The 20,402-nt window shown below is 40.6% G+C and overlaps 1 protein-coding gene and 1 long non-coding RNA gene across 3 annotated transcripts; both read right to left on the reverse strand.

Moving 5' to 3' along the window:
- Positions 1 to 2,526: 2,526 nt before the first annotated feature.
- On the reverse strand, positions 2,527 to 9,435 carry LOC103342246 (uncharacterized). Of its 2 annotated transcripts, XM_089042216.1 has the most exons (6): positions 9,182 to 9,435; positions 6,949 to 8,771; positions 6,411 to 6,867; positions 4,545 to 4,665; positions 3,832 to 3,891; positions 2,527 to 3,733 (listed from the first exon to the last, which is right to left on the reverse strand). In XM_089042216.1, the coding sequence occupies exons 2-6, from the start codon at positions 8,675 to 8,677 to the stop codon at positions 2,696 to 2,698; spliced, it is 3,405 nt and encodes a 1,134-aa protein (XP_088898342.1). In that variant the 5' UTR covers positions 8,678 to 8,771; positions 9,182 to 9,435; the 3' UTR covers positions 2,527 to 2,695. The 2 variants fall into 2 exon arrangements, with proteins under 2 accessions (XP_088898342.1, XP_008244079.2); XM_008245857.2 differs by having other exon boundaries at positions 6,411 to 8,771; positions 9,182 to 9,434.
- Positions 9,436 to 15,067: 5,632 nt separating this feature from the next.
- Positions 15,068 to 19,221, reverse strand: LOC148915027 (uncharacterized). Its single transcript, XR_016122470.1, has 3 exons — positions 18,867 to 19,221; positions 16,372 to 17,567; positions 15,068 to 15,402 (listed from the first exon to the last, which is right to left on the reverse strand). It is a non-coding gene; the product is annotated as an uncharacterized LOC148915027 (long non-coding RNA).
- Positions 19,222 to 20,402: the final 1,181 nt, after the last annotated feature.

Raw genomic sequence — 20,402 nt, forward strand, 5'->3', positions numbered from 1 at the left:
TGTTATTAACTTTGAGATGAAGATAAAAGACATGCATATATATAAATAAATAAAGCGTGTATAAAGCCATTAGAAGAGCTGATGAAAGCACGCCATGCATGTCTCTTCAAATTTATGATGAAATCGCCGTCTTACCAAATGTTTAAAATGAATGAGTAAGTACGGGTATTGTGTTATTGGGAAATTAGATGTTATCTGAGTTTTTTCTTTGTCAAGGCTCACTTCGTGTTTAGTTTTTATACTTTGTGCTTGAGATATATGGGGAAAGTATATGGGGAAAAGAGGGAGGAAGAAGGGTGGTGGGGCGGAGGAGTAAGAAATGAAGGAGAATGTAAGAAAATAAGAAAAAACAATTTGGACTTTCCAGACGTTCTATTAGGGTTTTACATTGCTAATAGTGGTACTCTCGCAAATTAATACAATCTTTTTGGCCTATTTCAGAGGCTTTGAGATTTGGGCTAAATAGTATTTGGCTTACATGTTTGGATTATTTATTTACCTTCACTATAATTCTCTAAGAACACTTGAGATAAACTTTCGCGCTCATCATGAAAATTGTTTGTTTCGTATTACAGTTCTACATAGTTGAGTCTTCTGGAAGTCTTCCAGACACTTTGGACATTGGAGATGTTTCTGAATCTGGGTTGCCGCCAGGCAGTACATAGAAAATGAAGAATTTAGCAGTTGTTTGATACCGTCATCTCCTGTTAAATTTGTTTTTGTGGAAAACAAGAAACATGTCAGCTGTTTTAACTTGACATGTTTGGTTTACGGGCAACAAGTATATAAACAGAAGATCTTCTCTTGGGGACATGGACATCATCCACACAGTTGTTTGATTATGGTTGTTTGGCTTCTTAGATGCCTGTCCTTAATCTCTGATTTTTCTTAACATTTTCGGGCTTTATGGGCCGACAGCTCACTGTTCAACCACCTGAATTCATTTGTGTATATCTTCTGGATTCTTCGGCAAAATAGAAACGAGGTGATTTTTGAAGCATGTTATCAAACAGAGGATATGATTTTTAATAGAGCTGTGCAGATGGCTGAGAAATATGGAGATCTCATGGAAGAGATTCTACTGCAGCTGTTGATAAGGCTTCCAATTTGTCTTCCCCTCCTGTTGGTATGTTTAAACTCAATGTAGATGCTGCTTCGGGTGTGGGTGGAATTGGTGCTGTCATTAGAAATGACAACGGGGAAGCAATGGCGGCTATGGCCCTTCCCTTTGAAACCGCCACCTCCACCAAGCATGCCGAGATTATGGCACGTCAATTCGGGTTGAACTTTGCTTGGGATGCTAGATCCTCCTCTGTCATGCTTGAGTCTTATTCACAAGCAGTGATCAATAACAGTTTCAGAATGCCACTCTCTTTTATTCCAATGGGATGTATTCAAGTAGCTCATTTTTTAGCTAAACATGCTTTAAACTGCATATAAATTGTTACTTGGATAGAAGAGGTTCCCTGGTGGTTGGAGGCTTTCCTTATTAATGATACTGTTGCATCCTCCTAATTAAGTTTAATGAATTCGGAGTTCCTTCTCATTGGGTAAAATGAAATTTACAGAGGGCAAGTGCCAGAACAAAAAATATTGACCATTGATGTGAAGCCAGGATGCAAGAAGGGAACCAAGATTGCATGTCCAGATAAAGGCAACGAGCAGCTTGGCCAGCTGCCAGCAGACGTTGATTTTGTGATTGATCATGAGAAACCCCATAACACATACAAGGAGACGGAAAATCACCTCATTGTGATCCACAACGGTGCATCTCACCAAGCTCGATGGTTGTGATCTACCCATCCCGGTGTCTGACACTCTGCGCCTGGGCTACGAACTTCTTGTTGCCAAGGAGGGCATGCCAATACCAACAGTTCGGGTAGCTAACATTCAAGTCAAAGCTGCATTTGTTTAGTTTGTATATTTTGTTGTCAGCAATCACTAGGGTTCATGTATTGTGTTACTGCTTGTATCCTTGTAAGTTCTTTTTCTGTTTTGGCAATATCCTGAACTCTTCAGTATTTTGCACAATATAGTTTCCTGTTCTTCAGATTCTACATGATGGTCTAAGAAAACAAGGCAGATGCACTGAATCAATCTCAGCCATTGATCTGTATTCAGAATAAAAAAATCTTAGATCAAAATTGGTCCCCAGAATATTTTGTATATTTTGGTGTCATCCATTGCCTTTGCTTTTGCTTAAAATGGTGGGCAGCCCAAGGATTTCAGCATAACTCGCTAACTCAAAAAATTTCTTCTTTTTTGGGCCATTAGATCCTGTGCAGGTTAAAAGCATTTTCGGGATAACAATCAAAGTTCAGAACAAGAAGCAAACGAATACTTTGCCGTCACTCAATAACAATGATGCCTTTTAGGTTAAAACCAACTAGTTAAATACAAAGTTGCTCTTAAGGCATGCTTTTTCATCGCAAAAAGTTTCAACCACCACCTTATTTCCTTTGTAAGATCAATAAAGTTTCATTACGGTAGCCTAAACATGAAAGTAATTTATGGGCTAAACAAAAGTTGTGCAGCAAATGCCTACGTTTGGGTTAGCAACCGTAGCTAGAATAATAGCTCGTGTTTTTGTTCGAAAAGTCTACATAACCCAGTAGAACACTAGTGCTTACAGAAGAAAAAGATCTTCAGAATACAAAGAAAGATTGAACTTTACATATGATAAAAATGAGAAAATCTAAAACCCTCTGCTTTTAGGAGCATTTGGTCGCCAGGCTAATCCTGACTGAGCAGCTGCTCCTCTATCGGGTTCTCCATAAAACTGACCAGCTTCGGGCTGACAACTTAGATTACTTGCATACCTCCCACCCCCTTGTGCTGGTGGAGCCCACAAGGGACTTTGCTGCCAAGAGAGATTAGGGTTTTGTAAGTTTGGTGCCACATTCACTGTGGGTTGAAGAGATTGCAATGGCTGCTGCGGCTGTACTAAACCCAAATGTTGTTGGTTTGGCAAATGGGGTCGCAACATTGGCTGCTGCTGGTAATTATTCACCGGCTGCTGTTGCGGTGGCTGGTACTGGGTTAGGGATTCTGTGGGCGCATTAGGCTGCCACTCTGGGATGTCATCATCATCATCATTCCACGGCTGAACCGCGACACCAACACTACTGGCCTGATACGTACTACTATTGTTTTGCCCATATTTTTGAATCAGCTCTCTCATTTGATCTACAGGGCGAGAAGGGGTATGGGACTTGGGGTATACTGGGGCCGCCACTCCAGGCCCCCTAGAGGGCCTTTGGGCAGAATACTGAGGCAGAGCTGGATTTGCTCCACCACTAAAATTGAACTCTGGAAGGTCATCTTCATCCCGAGAAGCTCCGGGGCCAAACCCGGGAGGGACATCGTCATCATCATCATGTGCAGATCTAGTGTTGGTAGGGGGTACAGCCCGAGCCTGGGCGGGTCTGGAAGTGTAATTGGTGTTCGAATTTGTATCATGTCTCCTAGAACTAGTAGTAGTAGAAGAAGAATAGTGTTGCTTTTTTGAAATGTGCTTGTGGTGCGATGATGATTTTGGTGAAGTTAATTTTCTCCACACAATAACACCAACAAGACCATTATCTATAGTGTTAAGTGCCTCAATGTGTTCCTTCTGAATGATCTTGCTGAGCATGTCAAAGGTTTTATTATGGGGAGGGCAAAAATAAATTTCCACTCCAAAACAAGGCTCAGAAAAACCAACTCTCTCATCCACAATGTACGATTCTCCCACCTGCAGCGGAATAAATTTTCGATATGAAAAAGAACCTCAACTTGCAACCAGAGATCATATATAGATACAGCTATTAGATATATCACTACGAATGTTACCTCACGAAGGCTTGCACATTCAGTTTCTGACGAACCCTCTTTAGGAACAAAATGCACGACCTGCAAAAATTAAAGGAAAGAAAAAAAGTTAATCTATAGCTTACCCATACAAATAAAATTCATACATAATTACTGCCATTTTTTTTTTTCTGGTTCTTTCTAGTAACTATCTTATAAATCTGCTCGTCGATTACTGGGAGAGCCATTTCCCGCAAAGGTCCTATGCAGTTCATATTCTCATTCAAGTTGCTGAAACTTATAATAGCACAATGTTTTCAAGTTTAATTTGCTAAACCAAAATAAAGGCTGCAAATACTAATGCAAATGATCGATGACAATCCTGCTAAATCTCTTGAGAACAATTCAGGCACAACACAGGTTAACATAAATGACTTGACTCAATCTTAGAGTTTGTTCAACAACACTCTCCAGACAAATGCAAACATAATGTCATAGATACTGCTCTTTATGTTAGAACTAATTGAAGCCCAAAAAAGACAAAAAGTTCTTTAATTTTATATTTGCAGAGTCTAAGAACTGATAACTCTTCCCAGAAAAAAGGCAACGCAACGCTGCACCAATGGAAAAATCAATGAAACACCAAAACAAACATTTGTTTATATAATTTTTCCTTTTTCGAGACATTATAATATGACATAATACGGGTAGTGTTAAACCCAAAAAACAAATAAACAATAACAGCTTTGAGATACCATGACAGCACGGCTTCGTGATTGTGGAAGCTCTTGCAGGAATTTCTCAAAAGCATCAAGTCTGACTCTGCCCTTGATATCGAGAAAACCAGGCCACTCTTTTGCAGAGGTTTTTTCACCACTGCAACGGAAAAAGTTGGATTAGCATAAATCAGAAATGAAAACATAAAGTTTCATACAAACTACAGAATATTTGAAAACATTACATTTGCCAATATATGCGTCCACACATGTATGTGATACACACCAAAACACCCTTTCTTGTCTCATGCAATATTATCAAGCATAAATAATTTTAGGGTAAATTTTACTTTACTACCCGGAAGTTTCCCGAGTTTTAGACTTTACTACCAAAAGTTTTTTTCGTGTCAATTCATACCCAAAGTATGGTTTTTCTACCACTTTCATAACTCTGTTAGTTTGACCGTCAAATTTTCCGTTATACGATGACATAGCAATCATGGGCCCATGTGCATTCACTTATATTGTGCCAAGTGGACTAATGAAAGATATTAACTAAATTATTAATTAAGTTAATCAAAAAATGGAAAAACAAAAACAATTAAAGAAATGAAAAAAACAAAAAACTCTCTACAGCACCTCCGCCTATCTCCCTTCTTCGCTGCCACAATCGACCATCTTCATGTCGCCGATCTCCTTCAGCCCCTTCCTCCCCATCATCACCCACCCTCCGTACCACCCGAAAAAAAAAACTTTTCAGCACACCCATCCCACCCCCAAAAAAACATTAACTGTGACCATCAAACCAGACCCCACCTGCAACACACAACCACCTCCAGCATATCTCAGCACGAGTCCGACATGAATTTCGAGTTCCAAGTCCATATGAAGCCAACCCAGATCTGGGCTTTTGGCAGACTTTTGAGATTCTAAGAGAGAGAGGGTGGGACTGCGTTCATGGTTCACGTCCTCTTTTGTGAATCTTTGAATCTGATCTGCCGGGTTTGTTTGTTTTAATCATTTCTTTTACTTGACTGGGTTTGATTAGTTGAAAAGAAGAAACCAAGTTCGATGAATAGAAGAAAAACAATAATTTTTTTCAGGGTTTGACTAATTGAAGGAGAAGGAAAAGGTGCCTGGGTATGGATTGATTCAATCGATGGAGTAGGTTGGTGAAGACTGGAATGAGAGAAAGAGAGAGGGGGTGAGTCTGAGGAAAAAAGGAATAAATCTTTTTTTGATTTCCTGGGGAGAAGAGATTTTTTTTATTACAAATTTTGGGTACAAAGTTGACACAAAAAATTTTTGGGTACGAAGTTGATGTGAAAAAATGCTTTAGGTAGTATAGTCTAAAACTCGGGCCGGGTAGTAAAGTGAAATTTACCCATAATTTTAAGTTTGTAGAACTAAATACCATTGCAGCCGATCTTTTAAATTTACCTATCTTCCATCTAGTATCACTTAAACTTTGTTACTTAAGTTAAAGCAGCATTACTAGCAATGTGTCTGGCCCTCTATATGCATCATCCAATCACCCACGGATTACCAAAAAGAAGAGGGAGCAGGATACGAACAAATTAGAACATCTACTACAAACCAGCCTGCAGACTGCAAAGTACACAATATCCTGTCCACCTATGTTATACTCTGGTACAGCCTAGTCCACAAGTAAATTTAACTTCAAAAAGTGTTTCGAGTTATGACTGACCATTATTCGTAATTTAAATAAGAAAGTTGAAAACATACAGAAACCCAATACTCCTACACGTAATAAACTTTGAATGAAAGAGCAGTACACCAATGCAGTGGAAAAGAGAATCTTCTGTGAACAAATATCAAGCCAGAAATGCAGGACAAGTCAAGAACAATGTACAGCAATTCTAATGTTTGATATAAATGACAAACCTTTTATAGATGCCAATAACAGAGGCCATGGGTGAGAGATTCAGCTGGAGGGAGCCATTCCATACACGTTCACCCTTTGGTGTGCCAAGAGGTCTAGATACTGATTTGTCAGGACTGCCACTGGATTTCACATCGGCACAAACGTTGCGGGATTTTGTATCAGCATGGTCACTGGTTTTTATCACAGCATGACTGCCACTGGTTTTCAAGTCAGCATCCGACTTTGAATCTGTTGTATCAATTTCATCAAGCTTTTGTGGAGGGACATCAACAGTGTTTTTGGGACTCAGAACCGAAGGCTTCGATTCAGAGCCTGTCTCAGAATCATCCTTGTCTGAGATGGGTGTCACTTTCTCAGGTAAAATCTCGAATGGCGGCTCTGAATCCAGGGATTCCATGAACTCATCTAGGGACACAATTGGAGGAAGATCCTTCAATCCATCATCCACCATAAGCCCTTGCATAAAATCAGTCGCTTCAGTAGAAGGAATAGTAAAGGTGCATTGAGTAGTCTTGTCTTCTGTAGTGCTCTTCTCACCTGAGGCATTCCCTTCGTCCTTGGGTTTATCAGGTTTCAAAGGGGTAGACACTTCCATCTCCTTGCTTCTTGGTAGGCTCTGAGCATGTGAAGATGTATCAACTGGAACCTCCACTGAAGCACTATCATATTGTTCAACTTCAACTTCACCCTTATGTGTTTTTTTCACTAAACGTCTCATATCAACTTCTGAATCTGGTAAAACAACCATTTGGGCAAGCTCTTCAGCCTTTGCCATTCGCCACTCAGAAAGCTCCTTTGAAGCAAGTTCCTCTGCTGTCATAGAACATAACCGTTCTGGAGGTATTTCTCCAGACATAACTCTCTCTCTTAGTTCTGGATTATTACGGTCTTTTAGATTGAACAAAAGGGACCTTCCCTTCTCTTTATACTTCTTATTCACACCTCCAAATAATTTGAAAAGTTCTGCTTCAATTCTAGAGGCCAACTCTTCTGGAGATTGAACTGCTTGTTCTTCTGGGCGTCTATCCATCTCCTCATGATCCAACTTCTGTTTTTCAGCAGGTTGAATGTCTTTTCTCTCTGTCATTTCCATCTCAGAATCCAATACCCAGGAGAGACCATTTCCCTGCAAAAGTTCATCTTTCACAAACAAGTTGTCATTAAATGAAACATCTTCATAACGCAGAATATTACTTGATTGGAATTCCTTGCCATCGCATATTGGTGTCAATGCAGAAGCACTTGTAGTTGCATCAGCCAAAATCATTTGGCCTGCACCTTCACCATCATCACTTTTCCTAATGGAACAAGTTTCACTGGAAGTGAAATTCTCCTTAGGCTCTTTAGAGTCAGTGTAAACAGCATCAGCGGCAGGTTGGGGATTCTCCTGTGTACTCCCCTGAATTCCTCCTGCCTCACCCTGAGACTTACTCCCTGAATCCACACATTTATCTTGCTGCTGATTAACCAACGCCAATGCAGCAGCTAAAGATTCCCTCATTTTGGACCTTACAGATTCAAATGATTCTTTTTGAATCTTGGGAGATGGTTGTGACTGCAGCATTTGAGTTTTTTGACTCGAAGACCGCTGTGACACAGACCTACCAGAAAAGGATTCCATCTTCACCATTTTCTTATTTGGGGCTAGCAAATGAGGTGATCCTGGAGCATTTTGCACAGATCCCCCGGATTCTATCTTTACCATTCTCTTATTTGGCGCTGGCAAATGAGGAGATAATGGGGCATTGTGCACAGATTCCATTTGTACAGATCTTCTGTTTGCTGCAGGCGCTTGCTGCAACCATGGTCTATGTTCCATATGTGCCACCCGCTTGTTTAGCATTGACAACTGATGTGTTGCTGGATTATCAGACATGAGTTCCGAAGGCGCCTTTCGCTTAACTGATCCCAACAACTGATGTGATTCCAAATTCTTAGGGAAGGATCCAATCTCTCCCAGATGATTGCTAGGTGATAAAAGTTTCTGTGGACCATGAGTCCCATTTGAATTGGCAATCTGTCCCATTTGCGAGTATGTCATTGATAAGCCATGCAACCTTGGATTATCAGGCACAGGTTCCAGCATCAGTCCCATTTGTTTGTTTGATATCGAAAGCTGCTGTGATTCGGAATTACTAGATACAGAATTCATCCCTCCCATTTGAATCTCTGGCACTATTGAATCCACATCTTTCATCATGGGTTCCAGCTGACCCATTTCCATGCTTGATATTAGCAACTGCGGTGACAGAAGGTTGATTGGCATGCTAGATTAGCAACATAGCTACCTAGAAATTTCCTGCTCCGTACAGTTCGCTCTTACCCTTTAAGAGGTGTCACTCAAAACAGAAAAACACAAACTGCAAAAGAAAAGAAAAAAAATAAACTTATCAGAGCATGCTCTTCCTTTAACAACTAAAAACAATACGAAAACTCAGTTCGCAGCAATTTAGACAAAAACAATACAAAGGCAAATAAAGAAAGGAGTGCAAAGATCAACATAGGCAAAGAATTGCAAAGTATACTATCGTTAGGTGAATTTCAGCAGCAAAATCAGTGGGTTGAAAGTACAAATAAATTTTTATCAAGCAAAATTCTACTTAATTACAAATATAATTAGGGTTGCCGAACCCAAATAACCAAACCGCCTACCGACCGACGGCGGCTGGAATGGCTAAAAATTGGGAACCGCCACCGAACCGCAAAATCGGTTTCGGTAACGCCGTTGTGAAAGAGAGGAAGGCAGTGGCTGCCATGGGTGAGAGAATACCAGATCTGTGCGGTGGCAGAGAGAGCGGCGGCGAATCAACCTTCACGCAAACCAATATCCTCCTCGCGATGAAGCTCGCCGGCGTCCAGGTAGAGGAGTATGGTGTATGGGCAGTGGGAAGAGGAGGAGAAGAGGGAGAGAGATCGATACAGCGAGAAAGAGTAGAGGAAGAAGACGACTTGTGACCAAAAAAGGAAGAAGACGACCAAAATTTAATAAATAAATAAATAACCAAAGAGAGATAAAGAGAAGGATGAAGGGCGGCTAAAGAAAAGGGTGTTAGGGTTAAAAAGTGTTAGGGTAGGGTTTTATATAAAATAAAAAAAACTTAATCCCAAAAACACCGTCAAAACAAAATAAATAATCTCTTGCAAAATTTCATGTACAGAAAATAAAACATTTTAAAATTTAGAAAAGAAGAAAAAGATAAAAACAAAACAAGCAACAAGCAGTTATCATTAAAAAAAGATTTATTTATTATAGTACCCCTGAAACTTAGGTCAAATCTCACTTTATCCCCTAAAGTTAAAATGACCCACTTAACCCTTTTGACCGTGATTTTGTGTTTCACTTTACCCCCACCATTAATGTCATCCAAAAGATCGTCAAGAATTCTAATGTGATCATTTGGTGAGCATAGTTAGCGTCCTGTGTGGCAAAGTGGAACCCACATGCTTCTATGATCGAAATTAATAAAAATTCTTTACTTTTAAGTAGAGCTCATGTGTCTAATGACATTGTGCCACGTAGATTTGAATAAATTAAAAAATTAAAAATCTGCAACTTCCACCCTTCGCCCTCCCCCTCCATCTCTCTCTGTTCTTTCTCCCTCCCTCTCCCTCTGGTCTCTCTCTCATCTAAGAAGGTCTTCGGGTCCAAACCGGTGGGAGAGCAAATGGATAAGCGGGTCGAACCCACATACCATATGTCAGTGTTCCTTCGTCTCTCCCAACCACTAAAACCCTTTCTTTTTCTCATAATATTTCACCTAAAGCTTCAATCTTTTGTGGGTAAATGAGATGTTAGACCAAAAGATCTGTTGAGGCCCAAAATATTCACGGTTCGGCCCAAATAAATTCTCGGCCCAATGTGATGCTTTACCAAGAAGAAACCCGATTTGGGCATGCGAAAGTTCATCATATGCGCTACGCCAAACGACACGCCACGCTAAGCAAGGAATTATCATTCCGCACCTAATCACGCCACAAGCTTAAGTGGGCCCCAAGCCACTCAAATACCCGGGGCTTGCTTGAGTGGGTTGTGGTATGGATGGTGATAAATCAACATGAGACCCATTGATGGACCGAGAAATGGAAAGTCTCGGTTGCTTGGGAGCCTCGAGACTCAAGCCCGTTTCTTAGGCCCAAACATGTGGGTAAGCACAAGAAAGAAAAGTAGCCCAATACCCAAGCAAAACAACCCAACCAAAATAAAGTCCAAACTAAGAAGCCCAATGTTTAGTAAAAGCCCTTTTGCTTAGGAAATCACCTTGGCCCATATAAAAATCCTAAAATAGCCCACAAAAAACCTCAGCTTTTGGAGAAAGCAGAGGACACGTGAAGAGCAGATGGCAGACTCCTTAAGCAAAGCTGCTGAAACCGATCTCAAGCCAGAGACATCCAAAGAACCGATGAATACCATCCCGCATGCTGTTAGAAGCATCCCTTGGACCAGCATGTATTTTCACCTCTTTTCCTTCGTCAGATTCAGCCAAGGAAGAGGAAAGAAAAGAAGAAAAACAGCAAACCAAGATTGGAAGCTCTCATTGCACAGGGAAAGGGGATGTTGAGCCCCCAAATCCCCTGAATTCATGAAGATAGACAGAAGCAATCTTTGCCAAGAAAGGGAAGTCAGAGAAGGGGAGGAGAAAGGAAGAAAAGCTTAGCCAAAGTAAGTAGAAGCCATTAGGGTTTCTTGAAAATTGGTGATTTCCGGCAGCTATAAATTGAGCCTTCCCCTACCCAACAAAAACAACTCACAACCTGCAGAGAGCAAGCTTTTCTCTCTATCTTGCAAAACTCAGACTCGTGCACTGTTCATCTTCTTCTCCAATTTGTTTTTCTGGCAGCTGCCAGAAGAACTCTGCCTTTCTTTTTCCTCTTTCCCTAGTCGAATTCCTCACAAAACACCTCATTCCTTACTTAAACACTTTCTTTTCTCATAAACCAAGCCTAATTTCTCTCTTAGTGCTAAACCCATGTTGATTTTGCTCCCATGCCACATGCCACTCATGCTGAGCTGAAAAGACTATCTGTAAGCATGCCAAAACTATCTGCAAGTTACCATTATTCTCGTTGGTGAAGATAACCAAAATACTTCCTAAGGCTCTACTGCCTTTTCGAGGTATTTTGGGGCTTAATTTTCGAACTCAGGCTCAAGGGGCAATTTCTTCCATTTTACCCTTTACGGCAGTCAGGCCCGTAGTAGCTACGGAAGAAAAAAGCCCTACATAAATTGGCGACTCTGCTGGGATTAAGCCTTTACTGCTGCACAATGCCTCCAAAGAAGAAGACCAGAAGCAATAAACCGGAGGAAATAAAGAGATAAGAGCATTCCCTCTTTCTTTTTCTTTTTCCTTTCGTTGGCTATCTACTTTGTAGAACAAACATAATATAGATTACTCACATGCTCCCTTTGCTTGTGTCTTAGATATCCATTCTCAAGCAAAACAATATCTTGTAAGACGACTGGGGGCTTCAGCCAACGTGCAAGCCGCTGACCACCGTCGTCAATGGTTGAGGCTAGCTCTGCCGTTCACCTCTCCGCCATGATACATCATCAGCAAGTCTAGCCATCGCCGTAAATCACCTTCATAGCAGCCTTCACCTCTCTAGAGTTGTGAAAACACGCGTTATATCGGTCCTGTGCAAGGGACCTAAGCCTCCAAACAACAAACAAGAAAACAAATGCTCTCATGTTTCCTACCCAACATCTCAACACACTGCCATTATCGTTTATTCCTTAGACAAATCTCTCTCTATACTTCCAGTCATAGAAGTTCAAGCACCACTAAAAGAGCCGCTGGAAGGGTGGAAGAAGAACAGAGCAGTCAAAATCCAAACACCACTGCTTTGGAAGAGTCGCTGCTAGAAGCACATGCTACCACCGAATCATGTCAAGCTGTTACCATTGCAACAAAGGGATATCCCAAGTTCATCATGCCATGCAATAACCCAAACAAATACTAAGAAGGCCATGTTGCAAAAGTTTTTGTAGCCTATGCCCATCAAATCCTTTTCTGATGATTATGGTGCACTTGGGGGCTGAGGAAGGAATTCATTGCAATCACCACGGCAGTGATTCGAAAACCCCAAATGAGCTTAAAAATCCATTATTACCAAAACCACTATTCCCAGACCAAAAATCTCCTTGAAATCCCAATTATGTTACTATGACCTCCAAGTTCGCCATCACTTGTTATTGTAACCCAACACATTTGCTGCAGTGACCACATACAAAGCTCAAGCTTCAATAGCCAAGTCCAAGCTTTTGGTTCCTAAAACATGTTCGCAACAGCTGCAACAAACAATACCTAAGTTGCCATAACTGATATGCTCCAACGCCTCAAGCACTTTCTAAGCCTTGACCATTCCAATAACCAAGTTTAGGAGTCAAAACCAAAAGGCTATCGGGATGTCTCAATTGCCACAATTCCATAATCAAGCATCATCAAGCCCCGAGCCTTAGTCAAGAAATCCAAGCACTATGCTTTACTCAAGAAGGAAAACATCTCAATTCATGGCAAATGAAAGGAAAATATTGCGAAGGTAGTGTTATGATACTACTGGAAGAACCTAAATGCTGTCAAGATGGAGTTTATTTTACCGAGCAATCAGAATTTTTGAAGCGATGTCAAGCTTTCAAGAAAAGGGGTCTGGAAGCGTATTTTCCTATATTCATCCATTCTTCACCTGCAACATCCACCACTGCTTGCCATACTCTAAGGAAGTTCTTACACGCCGAGATACATGACAAAACTCTAAGAGGCAAGCTATTGACAAGGACCCCTTGCCAAAACGAAGGGGAAAGTAGATGGCTACTGTCATTACGTGCTTTGATGACTTGCTCGACGACGACGTATTGTGCCACCTGTGGAAGAATGACCCAAAGCCACCGGAGGCTATGTAGGAACCTTGTGGAAATATGAAGAAGTCCAACTGGAGCAAATATTCAAAATATGCAAGCTATAACACCCCGTGGCTACTTGCTAATGGATGGGAGAATGGTTCCAGCAGCGAAGTATTCACATTGGACATGCTGGAAGAAAGCCACTCGGAGGCTTCATTTGGTCATCAAGATTATCAAGAAGCAGCTATTGTAACCTCTCATAACTTCACAGAGGTTGAAGAAAGTACAATGGGTTAGGAGCTGCAAATCACTCTTTGATTAGTTTGGTTATGAGCTGCGGGCAAGCAAAGCAGCAACTGTGGCTCTGTTAAATATCTCTACAGAGCATGGCATCCTAGTACAACACATGCCAAATACATGCCAACCTAAGCCGCAAGCTTTCGTGCTATCGCAAGTCATGCACAACCTTGGGCCCTTTCATACTTGGGGGCTTAATTTGATGGGGGTACTTATCAATGCAAAATGGCTCAAAGCCTTACTACTGAGTTGCTTTTGCACCTATCCTTTTGTTTTTGGCTTTTCAAATTTATTTCAAAGATGAACTCCTTTTGTGTTTTCACCATATGTTTTCACAACTTTGGTAGAATGCACCACCATTATTGCATGCCAAGGCATAAAACGATATTTGCAAGGAGAATGGAGTATTTTGGAAAAGAAAAAAAAAGCCTCTAGAATTCTTTCCTTACTTTTGTCTTCTTCTGTTTTGCAAAACGTGTTCTTTGAAAAGAAAAAGAAAATAGACAAGCAAACTTCCCTTTTAAAAGCTAAGCCTTTTAGCAGTAACCATGCCAAGCAAAGTCACTTGGATGGGGTCCCGAACCATCAACAAGCATCAAGCCTAAGCAAAATGATGTGGGGTATGCAAAGTCAAGCTATTACAAAGAAACGAGCAATAAAAGTGTATTTTGAGGCGCTAGAATAACAAAACCGTTGACTCCCAATCGGAATGCTCAAAAAAATTCACAACATCCGGCAATTCTTACAGGAGCCTTCGTGGAAATCATGCATACAGTGGCATGACCATTTTTAAGGCACGGAAAGAGGGTGCATTTTAGGCCAAATGAGTAGATGAGCCTTGCAAAAGTTTTAAAGAGCAATGCATCGAAGATTTAGCTTAAAGGTCCTGTCAAAATTTTGGGCAGCATATACCTTGTTTTTAAGGCTTGCCAACTCATCAGAAAATTTCAAGAAGTTCACAAGAGCAAGTTCTCCCAACCAAGCAATATATATATAAGATGTACGAATTACAACATGCCTCAAGCATTCAGAAATTAATGCAAGTTCCAGTGGTTCAGTAGTACATTAAAAAGTCATAATGACATAGTCATTAGATTATCTGAAAAGTACACAGCCATCGCAAAAACAAGGTTACACATGCTGGAGATTAGTACATCCTATGGTATCAAGAAAGATGGAAGCTGTGCACCAAGCCAACTGACCCCAAGCCAAAGAAAACAACCTGCGAAATAAAAGGAGGCAGCTGGAAGATGCAAAGCGCCGGCAGCTATGTCGCATGTTCGAGAAGAGGATGAGTATGAGGCGACCTTCTTTGGAAGGTGCAGGCGGCAGCTATGTTGGATGTTCAGAAGAGGAGAAGTAGAATGCGACCTGTTTGGAAGATGCAAGGCAGCACCGCAGCTATGTCGCATGTTCGAGAAGAGAATGAGTAGGAGGCGACCTTCTTTGGAAGGTGCGAGCGTCTGCGCAGCTATGTTGGATGTTCGAGAAAAGAATGAGTATGAGGCAGACTGTTAGAAGGAGCAGGGCATTGTCTACCCCTGCATCGGATGTCCCAAGAACATAGGGGCTATGGGAATCATGCCGTCATGCGCTATTGCTAAAGCCAAGGGGAACACCTGCGCATGCAGACAATCTTGGGAAAAGTCACAGAGGAGGAATTTCCCGAACCATAATGATACAAACGCAGCAAGACAACACTGGCTCTTCGCCTACTGCAACATCTTCACAAGCATTCTTGAGAAATGGAGGGGGCCTTCCCCTCTTCAATTGATCATCCGTTGAATAAAGGTAGCCACTAATAATTGACAACGGGTTAGTGAATGCCATGGCAGGTCTTGACAAGCGATGAATCCCTGCAAGAATTGCCAACAAAGAATACGCTGAAAAAACGGCAAAGCATAAAGCTAGTTCTCTGTGTTAAAGCCAAGCAATCTCCACACTAGCATGCAAGCCCTATGAACTTTACAAGCCAAGCCAAGCAAAGCAAACTATCTCATGCCAAGCGAAATGCATAAACAAAAAAAAAAATATTTGAAGCATCATGCAATCTATTACTCGAGCTCATGATGAGCAAATTTCCCATTCCATGCTCAACAATCATTCCAGCAGACCCATTTTCACAAAGCAAGTGCCACAAACTGAGCACTATTTACCTCATAGTAACCTTTTTCACAAAAACGAAATACCTACGAGTTACACATCCTTGCAGACCCATCATACACATGTTTATGTCTATCCTTATAAAGCCAAAAAAATAAACAGTTACCCATGACCAAATTCTAAGCTCATAAAAAATAAAAATAAAAAGAAACCAATGGTGCTTTTCTCAAAGCTTTCAATAGCCTCTAATCCTATGCATTAATCATACGATTACAAGCATGCGCTCGTGATGCATATAGTTCAACAACAAAAAAGTGGGTCAAGAACGCAGCACACGCAAAATATACGCCAAGCGAGGGCAAGTCAAACTCAGGCCAAAGGAAACACTTAAGCAAATACCCAAGCAGCATACAATTTATCCATGGCAAGCGAAATTTTCAAGCAATTCCCATGACAAGCAAATTCTTCCTCAAAATGCAAAAGGATTCAAGCATTGCAGAGCATGCACTCTATCAATTTCTATTTCCACAACATGGGAGAAAAGTCCAAATTTATTCAAGCATGTGAAAAACAAGCCTAGGCCAAGATATCAATCTATATCTATTCCTACAGAGTTAAAAAGAAGGACCTGAGATTCCAGTGAACAAGCAAAGCCCATGGGCATGAAGAGCCCAACAAGCCCCTCGATAGATTCAAGAAATTGCAAAAAGGAAAGGGCATACCTTGTCAATCACCTCAAAGGACGACCTCAAATGCACCAAGAAAGAAGGGAGGTTGGTGCTGGAAGAAGGGCAGTAGGTGCCGGGAGAAGGGTAGTTGGTGCTAAAAGAATATCGTATCTTCTATTTCACGTTACCATCTCCTTCATCACCATTGTTGATCTCATTATTTATGCAACCAGCTGACCCATCATTGCAATTATCCCCATGTTTTTCTGCGCAGACTTTGGCACCATCATTATTTTCAGGCATACTTAAGAATTGGTCTTTCTAAAGATGGATACTTCGGCAACCAATACTTGCAAGAACTTCTTTTCATGGCCATACGACAACTCCTGAAAAATCACAAGCTTTATTCATGCAATTGCACTACAGCAAAATTTAAAGCTTTTCAGACAAAACATCTTGCGAAAGGCTTATGGGGGCTTAAGAGAATCCATCATAGCAAAGAGCACATGCAAAAATGACTTGGGGGCTTCATGCCAAGCAAAAGAAAGAGACAAGAATCCTAAAGCTGTTGTAAATTTCAGTTTTCCTCTTGGAGGAAAGCAAACTGTTTGTTACTTATCTGGAGGAAAACAAGCTGTATGAATCTCTTCGAGCAACTCGCTTAGCCTATTCCTTCTCATCTTCAGTCTACTTCTTCCAAAGATCTTCTTTGAAGCAAGTTGCAAAAATATATATATATATATTTACAAGCAGGCCTCTACTTTGTTTCTCGACCCTGAGTAAGCCAAAGAGAATATAACCCAACTCTGCAACCAATTGCTGACCTCAACAAGCTGACTTGAGGGCTTCATGCCAAGCAAATTCAAGGAAGTACACCATGCCATCCAAACAAGCAAACTCATCTACCTTTTTTTGCCACACAGTATAAATCATCTCTTTGATTACAACAAGCCTAGATAATCTTGCATTATGGTGAGAAACAGTTTTCTATTTCCCCTTTTTGAAACAAGCCAAGTTACATTCTTCTAGCACCTACTCCATAAGCAAAGAATTTTTATCACCTACCCTATTTCAAACATCCTTCCAGTACATGCCTAATTTCAAAACATTCTGCCAGTTTCAAATCTTCCAAAAGCCTTCATATCGCAAGTCAAGGTGCAAGCAACCAAAACTCACCTTCATGCTACCAAATTCCTTGCAAATTAGTAAGAAGATGGCATTTCTCATGCTGTGGAATCTCTCAATCAAGCCTGAAAAGAAATAAGGAGTCGTTGGTCGATCAGTGGCGGAAGGAACTAGTAAACAAAAAGGGGGTGCCGGAAGTAGAATTGCTATTAAAGCATAATGTTTTCCAAAGACAAGTTGCAAGAGACCAAGACTCACTTTCATGCTATCAAATTAGACTTCTCATGCTTTATCATGCTTTCGAGCTTTTAAAACAAGAGAATATGTTAGCCAAAATCAGACGCCGGAAAGGTACTCATACACAAACGGATGTGCCGGAAGCATAATTTTCTCAAAGTGCAAGCAAACTCATCTATTAAGCATTTGACAAAATTCACAAGGTGTGATACCAATTCACATGCCAAGAAATTTCATTTCATTCAAGCATTTCAAGCAATTCGGGCGTCTGAAAGCAAATTGAAGAATTCATGCTCTTACAACAATACCAATCCACTTCATGCTCTCACGACAATATTGCTCAAGAACATGCTTTAGCAATACTCAGATCGGCACTCAATGCCAACAGAAAAGACATGCTAAATTCCCAAGCAAAAGCAACATGCCAAGCAAAACTTATACACAAGCTTTCCAACCATCCTAGCTAGAATATCCCACCTTTAGAAAATCACTATAAATCAAGCTTACAACCAACAAATCCCAGACTTTCCAGATTAGAACTAGACATATCAAGCTTCATTTTCCCAAAATTTCGTTGCATTTCGAGCTAGGGAAGCATGTCAAACAGATTTCTAAAACAGCCCATGCAGCAGAAACTGTACAGCTCCAGCACCTTAACCCTTACTTTGAAATTCCACCAAAAATTCATTTTTTCTTCAAGTGATGCAAGACCAATTCCAACATAACCATTGAGAAGTCCATTTTTATGTCTCAAAAGCTCCAACTCAGATTCGAAAAGAAACATTTCAAAAGTTCAAAAAACAGCCAGCAAGCTACTTTGAGATATTTTGACAAGCACTTGGCATGCATACCCAAGTGAGCTTGTATAACTCTTGTTTATCACCAAGCTAGAATCCTAAATCAAAAGCTCAACCTTAGAATTCGATTTCTAGTTCACAAATTCTGGGAAATACAGAGGAACTCAAGCCTTCAAGCATAGAAGACAAGCATGCGACAAAGGCATCAACATCAACTCATGAACATGCTTTAGAAAAATGGAGGTAGAGAGCACTAGAATGGGTGAATGATCCTCAATTTTGGATATGTTATAGACAACATAATTTCAAGCAAATTTTGTGAAGCAAGCGCAATCATACGAGTATCATAAGTTAAAGACACATGCAGAAGAAAAATCTGCAAAAACTCACCAGCCATGGATGAATTCAGAAGTTGCAAACCAGCTTTGAGGTATCAGAAAAATTCAAAAAATTCTGCAAATTTTACTGGCTATAGTACTCGAGCAGATGAACAACTTTGATCAAGGAAGTTTTCTGATCCGAGCTTCCGAAATATGACTTATGTACTGATGCACAATACCCACGGGTTTGGGTCTTGAAGAAGAAGAAAGAAGAGAATGAGAGAAAATCATAAAATAAAGCATGCCATGCCAAATGAAAGGAAAAGAGGGTAGACACTTGCAAATAATAAAAAATTCAAAGGGAAGGGGCAACAAAATTTTGGGGGCCAAGCCAGCAAGGAGACAACGTGCCCAGCTCTCTTATGCTCTCTCAAACTCGTATCTCTTCTTCCACCCATCAATACGAGCATTTGTGAATCAATCCACGCAAACCATGCAACTCAAGCATTTCACTTAGATGCAATCATTTCAAGCAAACCAAACCAAATATCACAATATCAAGCTTTTCAAGCAATACAGTCATCATAAAAATGGCAATGTTAGAACTTGGCAGTTCTAGTTGCTGGAAGCACATAGAAGAAGTCATGCTATCATTGTCCTCATTGCAACAAAGGGGTATCGTTTTTCCAAAACACCAATATTCATGCTACCGGAAGAGTGAACCCTCATGCCAGATCAAGCTATATCTTGATTCAACTCAACCATTAGATTATCCAAGTCCAAGCTAATCATGCCAAGCCAAGTCACATTTTTTTCCAGCACCTATCCTATTCCAAATATCCTTCCAGCACTTGTTATATTCCAAATATCCTTCCAGCACATGCCCTATTTCAAGCATTCTTCCAATATTTAGCCATCATGTCGCACGATATCACCTTCATTGAAGTTCTGTCATTAATTCCTTAAAGCCATAACATGTTTAACACTAACTGAGTCGACATGGTGCTTGGCGCAGATTGGATGATCTTTGGAATAGATTGGCGATGCAAGGTAAACAAAGTAGTCATTTGACAAGGCTGGCCTTTTAGGTCTCTGTGATCTCTGAGCTGTAAATTTGGAGCGATTAGCTGTCTGGAGCGATTCTGGCTGATCTGTCTGCATTTCTTCGATTCGGCTGATCTGGAGCCGATTCTGGTTGGTTTTCTTCCAAGGCATCAAAAGATTGGATGATGCTGGAATAGATTGGCAGTGCAAGGTATAGAAGTTCTTCTCCGAGAATCCGATCCTTACAGCTATAACTCTGATGGGTGAATTTCTGTTTAGTGTGTTGTGTTATTCGGATCTAGGAGGGAACCTTCTATTTATATGCATCTCTCTAAGTGTCTTGCCCATCAAGAAACACAAAGATATCCTTCATGCTATAGGATTAATCCATTCCAATCCTTGTAGAACTAGGAACCCTTAAGCCTTCATTATCCTTATTGAACACTGTTTGAGGCTTGCCTAATCGAGATAGGTTTTGAGTTCCTAATAAACAATAAGTCTGTGTAATCCTAAGTTGATTAGAAGATCACTTTAGTAGGTTTAATGTAATAAACCTTCTTAC

Source organism: Prunus mume, linkage group LG8 (genome assembly GCF_029339155.1).
Source record: "Prunus mume cultivar Tortuosa linkage group LG8, ASM2933915v1, whole genome shotgun sequence".
In the NCBI taxonomy this organism is placed as follows: domain Eukaryota; kingdom Viridiplantae; phylum Streptophyta; class Magnoliopsida; order Rosales; family Rosaceae; genus Prunus; species Prunus mume.

Coding starts and splice junctions, on each gene's coding strand:
- LOC103342246 (XM_008245857.2), bottom strand. CDS start 8,677: ATGCCAATCAACCTTCTGTCACCGCAGTTGCTAATATCAAGCATGGAA. Junction 4,666..6,410: donor GTTATTGGCATCTATAAAAG/GTTTGTCATTTA, acceptor TTTCCGTTGCAG/TGGTGAAAAAACCTCTGCAA. Junction 3,892..4,544: donor CACGAAGCCGTGCTGTCATG/GTATCTCAAAGC, acceptor TAATTTTTGCAG/GTCGTGCATTTTGTTCCTAA.